Source organism: Monopterus albus, unplaced genomic scaffold, assembly GCF_001952655.1.
Source record: "Monopterus albus unplaced genomic scaffold, M_albus_1.0 scaffold62.1, whole genome shotgun sequence".
NCBI lineage: Eukaryota > Metazoa > Chordata > Actinopteri > Synbranchiformes > Synbranchidae > Monopterus > Monopterus albus.
Window position 1 is genome coordinate 417,736 of NW_018127942.1, and position 10,792 is coordinate 428,527.

A 10,792-nucleotide genomic window follows, 5' to 3' on the forward strand; every position below is an offset into this window, starting at 1 on the left:
ACGAAGAAGAAGAACATGCTAGGAAGTTATTGTACGGCAGTTAGCTCAGGAAGTGTTAAGTAGGACTGTAACAAAAGCTTATATCAGCTAAATCTGAAATTAAAATTGTTCAACTTTAATACAAGGTGTATTTATTGACCACAAACCCTCAACCAAATATTTACTCAGTTTGAATGTCCAGCATAAGTAAATATACAAGTCGAGAAAGATAACATTGGCCCAACAGCGTCAACGACAAGTTGCTAAATTAGGTAACTAAACGCGAGCTTCGCCAACTCGTACACACAGGAGTGAATGCAAGACTACATTGTGTGAGGATCCTTATTTCGGGCTTCAAACAGCAGAGATGAAAAAGTGGAACCGGCGAGAAGGGCAGCGACCACACAACCGACAAAGTGCTGGCTATCGCCAAGGACGGTACAGAGGCAACCGAGAAAGATCACCACAGGACGAACGGTGGTATGTTAAGCTTAGCAAATAAGTTACGCATATTTGAGGTGCGTGGTGTAAAAAATATGAGTGTGATACGTGCTATACTTCAAACTGTCCAGTACTATTGACACTGTTTGTCACGTCAGTAAGTGCCATTCATCCCTAGATTAATACTGGCCGTTTCTTGATGCCTTTTCACAGGTATGGACACAGTGAAGCAGGGCCATCATATAGAGCAACTCAGAGAAGACACAATAACCAGCCTAACATTTCCTCGTCTTCCTCATCTTGCTCTTCCTCATCTAAGGCCAGCAGTGCTGCCCCAGGTCAGAACTCTTTTTGGTGCAGAAGCAAATCAGAAGTTAGCACCTGAGCCATCAAATACAAGAAGTTATATAATGATATAAGAAGTTGGCAGAGTGAAATAAGAAAAAAAAAACAATATTCCAACTTTAAACTTGATAATTGAACCTCCTGTCCTTTTGCCAGATCTGCCTGGTTTCTACTTTGACCCAGAGAAAAACCGTTACTTCCGTCTGTTGCCTGGACACAACAACTGTAACCCACTGACCAGAGAGCAGTTGCAGGAAAAAGAAAGGGAGAAACAGAGAAGCAAGATGCTTGAGGAGGATGAAAATCCCAGAAAAGTGAGTCTGTGGAGGAAATAATTTCCACTTTTACTGCATGTTTTCTTTTGTATGTGGACCATATACTTTCTCTTACCACAAGTGTAACCTTCAAGAGGAGTAAATTGTAATTGTCATGGAAATGAGAGCTTACCATATGAGTCTTATAGACTGGAGCTGAGACATAGTTACTTGTTTACAGACACCAAGAGGACAGTGTGTGGGAATTCCAGCTTACTGTTTGTCAGTAACCTGTGTCCTGGTTTATTTCAGGAGAGGGAACAAACATTTTTTTCATTATAAAATGATTACAGATAAAATATGTCATTGTTTTTCAACATTAGCTGAAAGTAACCCACGTTCTAAAACATGCAAACTCACTGTGGACTTGCATGGGTATCATGGTTGTTTAATGATATCCTCTCCTTTATAGAAAGCACCGAGAACAGGACTGAACACTTCACTGCTCTTGCAAAAAAGACACCTTGGCCTGTTACCTGGGGACACGTATTGTAGGTACTCTATCACACTGCTGTGTGCACATGCAGACATGGACACCAAGCTGTTCAGCACCAACAGCTCTAATACATGACAGAAAACAACCTAGATTAACTTTAATAATTATCAGTTCTGTGTGTCTGGGTTTTGGAGTAGGCATAAAAAGTCACAATATTGTGCCCCCTGACAATTTGAAGTGTAGGAATGTATTTAATTGACTTACTTGGTATTCAGTGTTACCGTGGTTGTTGTGTCTCCAGGCTGATCCATGAGGTGAAGGTCAGTGGAATGAGATGCCACAAGCTGGAGATTCAGAGCACAGACAACAGCAGCCCCAACACAGACAACTTCAGACTCATAGTGGTGAGACCCACACATACAAAACACCCTAGGGCTATTGTATAATTTCATAATGTAGACGGACATTTTTCTACATATTTGTAAATAGAATAAAACATTTAGAAATTTGTCCTGGGCAACATTTTATTCCTGCCAGCTGTTTTTGATTACTGTTCCCATGTCTTCCTCGTCTTTCTCAGGGGGACTCGGCATGTGAGCGAGTGTTTACAGTCAATGATGTCTCTCATGGAGGCTGCAAGTATGGCATAATGAACTTCAGCAGCAACAGCCAGGGCTCTTTGTCTGTGGAGATGTGTGATAACCTTTACTTCACCAATCGCAAGGTGAGACAGTTTCACAAGAGCTGGAGCAGTGACTCTGAATATGTAGACATCTGTTGTACTTCTACTGTAACTACAGTTTGTTGATACATTGGTTTATAGTGTCTTTTAAAATATGAATTAAATATCTACATTAATCTCATAAACAAAGAGACTTAAATGGCCTCAGACCCATTGAATATGCTATAAAGTCCATTGTATATAGAGGAAAAGCAGTTCTGTCAGTTCCTAAAAACTTAAATGTTAGAATTAAGTGTTTTAATCCAACACGTCTGCTCTGGCTAAATGTGTTCCAGGTGAATTCCATCTGCTGGGCCTCAGTCAACTACCCAGACTCCCACGTGTTGTATCCTTCTTCAGCTTTACTCAAGCTCTTAGTCCACATTTCAAAACTTATGCTACTTTCATTTCAACAGAGGGCTCTGTGTTTTACATTACACATAGTAAGACAAGCTTAGATTAGAATGGAAATACAATGTCTCATCTGTGTCAAGCACATTTCTTGACATAGATTTGCTACTGTCTCACAGTAATATTTCACACTGTAGTACCTATTAGTTTTGATTCCCCCAACTGTCTCAGTATTTGGTGGACACAGCTTGTGTGTTCCTTAACTGAGCTGACTGAGGCTGTGTCTGGTAGGAATGGCTGACACCCCTGGTTGCGTCAGTTTACTTCCTGCTTCCCTCTTCAGTAACTCCAACCCAGGTTAGACTAAAAAGGATTTTCACAGGTTTATCACCTATTTTAGACATTCAAATTAGGCTCTCTAAGTTGTATTCTTAATGCATATTACAGTTACTTTGTTATAGGTCTTTGCTCCATGACCCCTTACGAGGTTGCAGAATCACTGCTAGGGGTGTGTGATGTATATCATCTGCAATAATATTTTAGTTGTTGCTTTAACGATATGCCAGCTGACATTAACAAGTATGCCATTCACTTTACAAAACATGCTTTGAGAGTCACACTCACTGCATCTGGTAGCCTAGTAGGATAAACTACTGCACATGCACATTCAGAGTGCACACATTGTGAGTAAATCATGAATACATGGCTATTGCACAAGTTAAGCTAGCGTAGCAGCCTAAAAATGCATTAGTGAAGTAAAAACAAATGATCAAACAGCACCAGGAGGCAAACTACAGGCACCAAAAGCCTCACAATCTAATGTAACATCATTAATTGAATTACTATAGATGTGGATCATCCTCACTCGCATGGAGGAATTTTGACTTTGACATGATGAATGTTGCTCAAGAAGCAAGTCTGCAGTCCTATTAACAAGACCGACCTAGTACAATATAAGACTTAAACTAATTTTTGAAGGATGCAAAATATTGGCTTATCGTTACCAACAAAACCAATCAAAACAAATATTCGGATATAATTTTTTTGTCAATATCACATATCCCTATTAGTGACAGTACCAGTTTTTTCAGCAGACTTCCCATGAACAGAAAGGGCACATTTCACATTGGCATTGTTTGGTTTACGCCATGTTATCATTTCTCCTCCCCCATCTCCACAGATCAGCCAAGGATGCTGTGTAGCTTTAAGATATCCACAGCCTGGTCTTGTGCTTGGTGTCTGAACCCACAGTTTGACAAGACTTTCAGTACTGGTCAGTTCCACTGTTACAATCAGTCACAGTCACTGGCATCTATTCAGACCAGGTACTAAAATAATGATGTGTTCTTGGATGTGCTGGTAGGCCTGTCTCGGAGGGTAATCATGAAAGATGCAGAGACGGGCCGAACACAGACGTACAGTGTCGGCAGCGATGTCTTGGCTCAGCAGTTTGCCCATAGGGTGAGTCAGTTTTCACAGCAAAATGTTTTGGTCTCGATTTCTCTTTAGAACAGCACCAAGCAAAAAGGAAGAGAACACCAAGGAAATAAAGGCCTCTTTTTTTTTTTTTTTTTTTTTTTTTTTACCCCAGTCCCCTGTGCTGTTCAACGGCTGCAGATCGGGGGAGATCTTCAGCATTGACCTGCGGCAGCGCAGCCACAGGGATCAAAGCTGGAAGGCCACACGCTTCCATCAAGAATCAGCCATCACCTCTGTCCGTGTCCTGCAGGATGAGAACTACTTGCTGGCTGCTGACATGATGGGCCAGGTCAGGCCATGTCTCAGATGTTTTGAACAGCAGGTCACACTTTGAGTCCTGTTGTAAATAGTGGGTTCTAAATTACTAGTATCTTATTCATATTTTGGTATTAAGGTGAGCTTAATGTCCCAGAGCCTCCACACAGAGGTACCCACTCCAGGGCCAACACGAGTGTTGACAACATCTAGCAATTTAGTGGTTATACTAATACACAGTGCTGCTTATTGTACATTTAAAACTATAAACAATCTGTAAACTTTAGTCACTGACAAAATGGATAAACCTATAATTAGGGGAAATTAAACAAGATTGTAATTGAGCTGTATGTATTCATACAGAGCTCTCGTTATTTGAAAGGAGCTGAACAACCTCCTACTCATTCTTGACATTTACCATTTACTTAAAAGCCTTTGGAACATGGATACTGTTGTTTTAACTTTTTTATGTTTTCTTCCATTTATGTGTAGATCAAGTTGTGGGATGTACGAGTGAGTAAGTCGGTGCAGGAGTATATTGGGCACTATAACGAGCACGCCTACCTTCCCATCCACATCAGTGAACCTGAAGGGCTTTTGATGTCAGGTTGTAGACAGTAAAACATGCTCTCTCAGTATTTGCACTATTGAGAGTTAGTTTACTTTACTTATACCTGTTTGACTGATTTGTGTTCTTTCCACAGTGGGTCAGGATTGTTACACAAGGTTATGGAGCCTAAAGGACGGTCACCTGCTGAGGACTATCCCGTCACCCCATCCGGCCGCAAACGACCTGATTCCAAGTGTTGTCTTCTCCTCCAATTTGGGTGGCTGCAGGGGGCTCCCCGGCCTACTCATGGCTGTCAAACATGACCTGTATTACTTCCCATACAACACTGACTACCGGGAAGGAGGTGAGCAGCAGACTGGAATTTATGAAAAGATGCCTTCTCTCACAAATGACTGAAAAACAGACACCTTTTTATGTCAAATCTAATGCTGTTATACACAAAGTCCATGTTGCATAATTGAAAGGTTACTTTTAACTCTAAGGGGAATGTTATTTTTGATTGACTTCTTTGTACTAAAAGGAAATAAACATGCTACATATATGTGTACATGATTACAAGAGTTTACTTTTTTTTTTTTTTTTTTAAAGGTGCACTTATCTAAGACATGATTGATGTTGATTTTAAATGTAATTCAGGATGTTTCTGGTCTGAATTTGAAAAGAACATTACCGTTTATACTGTAGATTGACAGCCGTTTCTGACCATTTGAAATATTTCTTTCTAAGGGACACACACTGAGTTTGTAAAGTTTAATACATACTGTATGAGCATACATTAACATAATGGTATTGATTTGTTTCCATGTGATGCCTGTATTCATTGTCCATCTGTGTCTGAGATGATAGTCCCTTGACTCAGGTCAAAGCCTGTTATTTCAGCTTCATGTTGACTTTATTATGAAACCCAACTCTCCTACAGTCAGACCTCAGAGTTCCCACATGTTCAAACAGAAAGCCTGACTGCATACTATTACACTTACCAGGTAACTGTCAGGTGCAGTCTTGCTGCAATAAAGGCTACCTAAAACGTCGCTTACTTGGTGCTGCAGCTCTACTCGTTTAAATTAGCTCCACAGCCTGAGGTGACAGAGTAAAGGATTACTCTTCTAACTGCCTCCTGTTCTGATGGCCTCAAAAAGTTTAACTCTTGTCTGGACCATATTGCTGCTGTGAACCAGCCACTCGGTAAAAGCAGTTTGTTGCATGTCATCCCACTGCCGTCAGATTTGTCTTAACAGGTAATAGCTATAACATTTTAAAAACAAAAAGAGGCCATTACAAATTTACCTATGAAACCTTTTTCCTATATTAGTATATCTATGTAAAACAAACCGTGGACAGGTTTTATTAAGGCTGTTCTATTATCATCTTCCCATTCAAATGCAAAAGGATGAGGGGGTTATGCACGTAGTTAAGCAAGTCTATAAGCTGGAATGCTGCTCGGTGCCACAGTACATCGTGGGCTTCTAATTGCTCTAATCCTTCTGAAGCCAAAGAGTTTCAGAAAAGCTAAAGCTAGGAGGGCTGAAGCAGAGGATCACTACAATAAACCGTTCCATTGTTTTATCTATAGCCAGTCCTGAATGTTACATTGAGGCCTCTAGCAGAAACAGTTCTAGAATAAAAGTCCTTACCTGGAATAAGTTTAAGATGCTTCTACTATTAAATGGTTTATAAGCCCAGACTACAAAAGGTGCTAAAAGTACTAGTGTGTCACAGTGGAAGGGATTATCAAAGGGTTTCATGTGCATCAGTACAAAGTTGAAAAAGCATGTAGACCTGAACTTAACTGCAAGCACAATGTACAATACTTATCATCTGTCTGAGATGTGTGATTTTTCTGTCACCTTGAGGTTCAAGTCTCACTATAACTGGCATTCTTCACAGTATAAAATATAGGCATATTAAAGTGAGATAGGGACTGAAAACAAACAGAATTCACCTCGCCACAGACAGTCAAGTGGCACCCAAGAGATGCCACTTAAAAAAAAAAAAGGTATCTGAAGCCTTTAACCAGTTATGTTGTCAGGTCCAGTTTTCTTAGAGGTCAGTGTCCTCCACCGTTTCTACTTTGGCTCCTCGCCCTGCTAAAGCTCCCCAGGTTTCTGGTTACAGCCATTGCACACCCGCACCGGGTGGTCCCAGCCACGGGAAGGTACAGCGCGCCGCTCCTGGGAGCAATCGTCACACACCCCCTGTCCACAGGCGCGACAGTGGTGGATGGAGAGACGTGGGGTGAACTCCCTCTGGCACTCGCAGCAGAAGTGGATGTCCTGATCTGGGACCCAGTAGGCTGGTCGAGCTGCGTCCTTCACAAGGCCTGGACGCACAACAATGGTCTAGTTAATGTAACGATTTAATCAATTATAAGGACTTAATCTAAATATGATATATTTAATGTACAATAAATACAATACAATATATTTATTGTATGGGGTCCTAAATCACAGTCATATTCATCATTCTCTAAACCAGTCTTAACTACTTTTTAAATGAAACCACTGAAGTTGTCTTTCTACATAGACTGGTTTCCCTGTTGAGGAAAGGTCGGACAGGCAGATCAAACGCTCACCAAGAGGTATGTCAATAGCACCAACTACAGCTCCTAAAGTGTTCTGAACAGCCTCCCCAACCTTCCTGGCTATCAGGGTGCCTCCCTCCTCCTCCAGGGCCGCATCCAGCAGCTCTACAACAGGGAGACGCATCAAATCATGAAGATACGTTCTGTTAAGACTCACTGGCAGAAAACAGGTAAAACTGACTAACCACATCATGTGTGTAAAAAAGATTTATGTAGAAGTGTCTCAGCACATAGTGGCTAAACGTGTTTAATTCAAACGAGGAAGACGTGCATACCAGGTGAGATGCCCCTGTTGTGGAAACATGCATCACAGACTCGGACAGGAGCGAGGCCCCAGCCCCTCTCTGGGACTGGTCGGGTTTTTGAGGAGCATGAATCACAGAAACCTTCTCCACAGGCGCGACAGTGGTGCTTGGTGTCATTGGGCTGGAACTCTTCCCCACATTTATGGCATTTCTACACCACACACAAGAAGGACAGTACATGTCTAGTGTAGCTGTTCGCTGTCATATTGTATATATACTTCCAGGAAGTAGAATATTTTTTAATTTAAAGCTACAGTATGTACAAATCTTCTTTACAATCAAACTTTTCTATTCATATATTGTATTACTGCCATCAGCTGTCAAATGTCAAATCACTGTAGTACAAAGGCTTCACCTGGGTGAACAAGACTCTAAGGTCTTTACAAATTTGAACTGTATGTAAATAATGATGGCATGGACTCCATATCACCTTATTTGCTCTCAAAGTGGAATCTGAGGTTAGAATGAGAAGTTGTCTGACTCAAGTACAAGGTTACAGACACTCCTGGCTTGTTTTCTTTTTCATGGCATTCAGAATAACACTAAGTGGCTGTGTTTATTCTAGTTGGAGACCAGCTGTAGTTATGTACCAGGATAAGCGAGTTGGGTTTCCAGTAGGCGGGAGCAATCTGGTCAGTAAGCCAGGAGGTGACTGCTTTGGCAGGCTTGACGCTGAGTTCAGACACTGACTGAGAGATGTATTTCACTCCATCCAGCAACCTCTGAGCAGCGTTGTTGTTGTCTTTCAAAAAGCCATGAGACTGAAAAGAAGGCAAGAAAAGAAAATCTAAATGAAGATACGTGTGTATACATTACTTGACAGATGCTCTGTATTTATGCTGTATATTTTAATATTTCTTTTTATAGTACACAATTACAGTACAGTTTTGAAGTCATGTTTATACATGTGTGATTCACCGTCATCACTGAATACTGATCATCATATGCTGACAGAAAATATTTTCTAAGTTTGCAAAACTCAGCACATTTGACTAAGAATGCTTATATCAACATGCTAACATGAAAAAACATTAAAAACTATATTTTACACTATTTCTTGAGGGTTTACAAAGAGCCAGCTGGCAACAATTAGCAAATGCAGCTCACAGTAGAGAGGACAACAATGATTAGGCTTAAAACCTTTGAGTTCTTGCTTGCAACTTTAATTGGTTTAAACAGAATCTTGTTTAGACTGTTCCACTGCGGTCTTACCCCAGGCCAGATGTGCTGGATCTCTGTTCTGACCACTGTTTCCACTGGGTCCTGGTTTCCATACCAGTACTGCCTGCTTCTGTAGATCACTCCACAGTTGGAGCACTCGATTACATAGCTGGACAAAGACAAAAAGATCTCAGATCCAGGGGATTAATTATGTTGCCTCTTGGTCTTAGTCTGTATTATGGAGATGCAATACACTTGTTAGAATACGTTCTGCTCCAATTCAACAGGTGGGTGGTTCACACTTAAAAAAGATTTCCCAGTTTTACCAATGAATAGAGGTTTATTAAACTATTTGTGCTAGCAAGGAAGCCATTTCTAATCGTCCTCTCAATGGTTCTGTGGCATCTCAGACTCACCCGGACCAAGCGTAGATGGCGAGGCCAAACCACGGTGAGTCAGAGGAGGCTGTTGTTTTGGGAACCACTATTACCTTTTTCCCTCCCTCGTAGCAGGCCTGAGAAGTTCAGCACAGGCACTCAGACCCTCATCAGGCACATATGTCAACATACTTGTGTGTAACACTGAAGGTTTGGACTTGCCTTGCAAGTGTAGATACGGTTGTCGTACTGGGCAGAGTAGCGGCAGCGATGTTTGGCTTCATGCTCGAGTCCTTCCTTTAGGTGATTCATGCTTCTTTTACAGCCTGAACTGAAAGCGGGTGCACACCAAGTGAGAGGCAAAGGCCACGATTGATTTGTTTGTACTTGTAACATTAAGTAAACTTGAACAGCTAATACAAATTAAAGTACAAATGAAATCAAGCTATGATATGTAATCATATAATAATTATTATATTGCTGTAATATTCAGATAAAAAGGTGAAGAGGCACGTACCCACAACTGAGGCAGATGCTAGAGCAGGTAAAGTACTCATCTGGAAAGAAGGAGTTACTGGTCATGTGCTCATCTGGAATATCCCCACTGAAACGCTCACTAAGGGCCTGAAGACCAAGGAGATGGAGGGATGGCAAGGATCAGTAATGTTTCCTTCAGCCATTCTTGGCTTTATAAGATTATCCGTACAAACATACAGTAAACACATTCATACTATAGACACAAAAAAGTGTTCTCTCTCTACATCACATTACAAAAAGTCCATTTGCATGACTTCATACAATCAGTGATCACTACCTGCAGAGCTTTGTATATGACACTTGCAGAACGTGGAGAACGGGTGGTATTGTTATCCAGCTGCTGCTCCAGGCTGCGCAGCAAACCGCTGAAGTCCGTAGGGGGGTTGTATGTCCGAGTTCCACGATACTGGATGGAGCTGAATGCTTCTGGAAATAGACCCAGCTTCCTAAAACGCTCCTGAAGCAGACGCTCAGCCGATTCGGATGGTTTATCTAAATACGGAAAACAAACACAGATAGGGACAAACTGAGAGTAAATGAGAGGATTACACAAGGACATTTGGGTGATCTAATGCCAGTTGTTCTTAGTGAGGTCCTACAAAGTAAAGTCTGAATAAATGAGGCTGACTCATTAGATGTACCTGATCCTAGCAGCTTGGTGTGAACAGTTTCATGGAAGATGATCACAGCAGGGCCCAGAGTGGACAGTGGGACGTCCAGGCCACAGCGGGTAGTAGTTGCTTTCAGCTCCCTGGTGAAATGTTTCATGTAGGCATCTGATGCATCACCAAGGAACTTAAAGAGATCATCATGGAGACGGTCAGCATGGGTTCGGTAGATGACAATGTCAGAGATAGCTAGGACCTTGAGGAGCAGCCGTGTTCGCTGGCCCTGGTTGGCCCCTGAGGAACAGTGGAAAAGAAAAAAAAAAAAAAAAAA

General features: G+C 41.5%; 2 protein-coding genes across 5 annotated transcripts in view; one reads left to right on the forward strand and one right to left on the reverse strand.

Moving 5' to 3' along the window:
• Positions 1-4: 4 nt before the first annotated feature.
• wdr21 (WD repeat domain 21) lies at positions 5-6,887 on the forward strand. Its single transcript, XM_020603625.1, has 13 exons — positions 5-459; positions 634-758; positions 922-1,079; positions 1,492-1,574; positions 1,817-1,919; positions 2,096-2,239; positions 2,533-2,582; positions 2,865-2,944; positions 3,768-3,860; positions 3,951-4,048; positions 4,179-4,355; positions 4,814-4,928; positions 5,026-6,887. Exons 1-13 carry the CDS (start codon positions 347-349, stop codon positions 5,286-5,288), a joined length of 1,602 nt encoding a protein of 533 aa, XP_020459281.1. The 5' UTR covers positions 5-346; the 3' UTR covers positions 5,289-6,887.
• Positions 5,629-10,792, reverse strand: part of zfyve1 (zinc finger, FYVE domain containing 1) — an 8,291-nt gene continuing 3,127 nt past the window's right edge. For all 4 annotated transcript variants that reach the window (XM_020603623.1, XM_020603622.1, XM_020603621.1 and 1 more), the window contains 10 exons: positions 10,495-10,755; positions 10,131-10,345; positions 9,834-9,940; positions 9,539-9,647; positions 9,356-9,453; positions 8,991-9,108; positions 8,369-8,539; positions 7,749-7,929; positions 7,465-7,578; positions 5,629-7,212 (listed from right to left, as the gene is read on the reverse strand). In XM_020603623.1, coding sequence (XP_020459279.1) covers positions 6,980-7,212; positions 7,465-7,578; positions 7,749-7,929; positions 8,369-8,539; positions 8,991-9,108; positions 9,356-9,453; positions 9,539-9,647; positions 9,834-9,940; positions 10,131-10,345; positions 10,495-10,755 — 1,607 coding nt within the window. In that variant the 3' untranslated portion in view covers positions 5,629-6,979. The remainder of the gene's footprint in view (positions 7,213-7,464; positions 7,579-7,748; positions 7,930-8,368; positions 8,540-8,990; positions 9,109-9,355; positions 9,454-9,538; positions 9,648-9,833; positions 9,941-10,130; positions 10,346-10,494; positions 10,756-10,792) is intronic.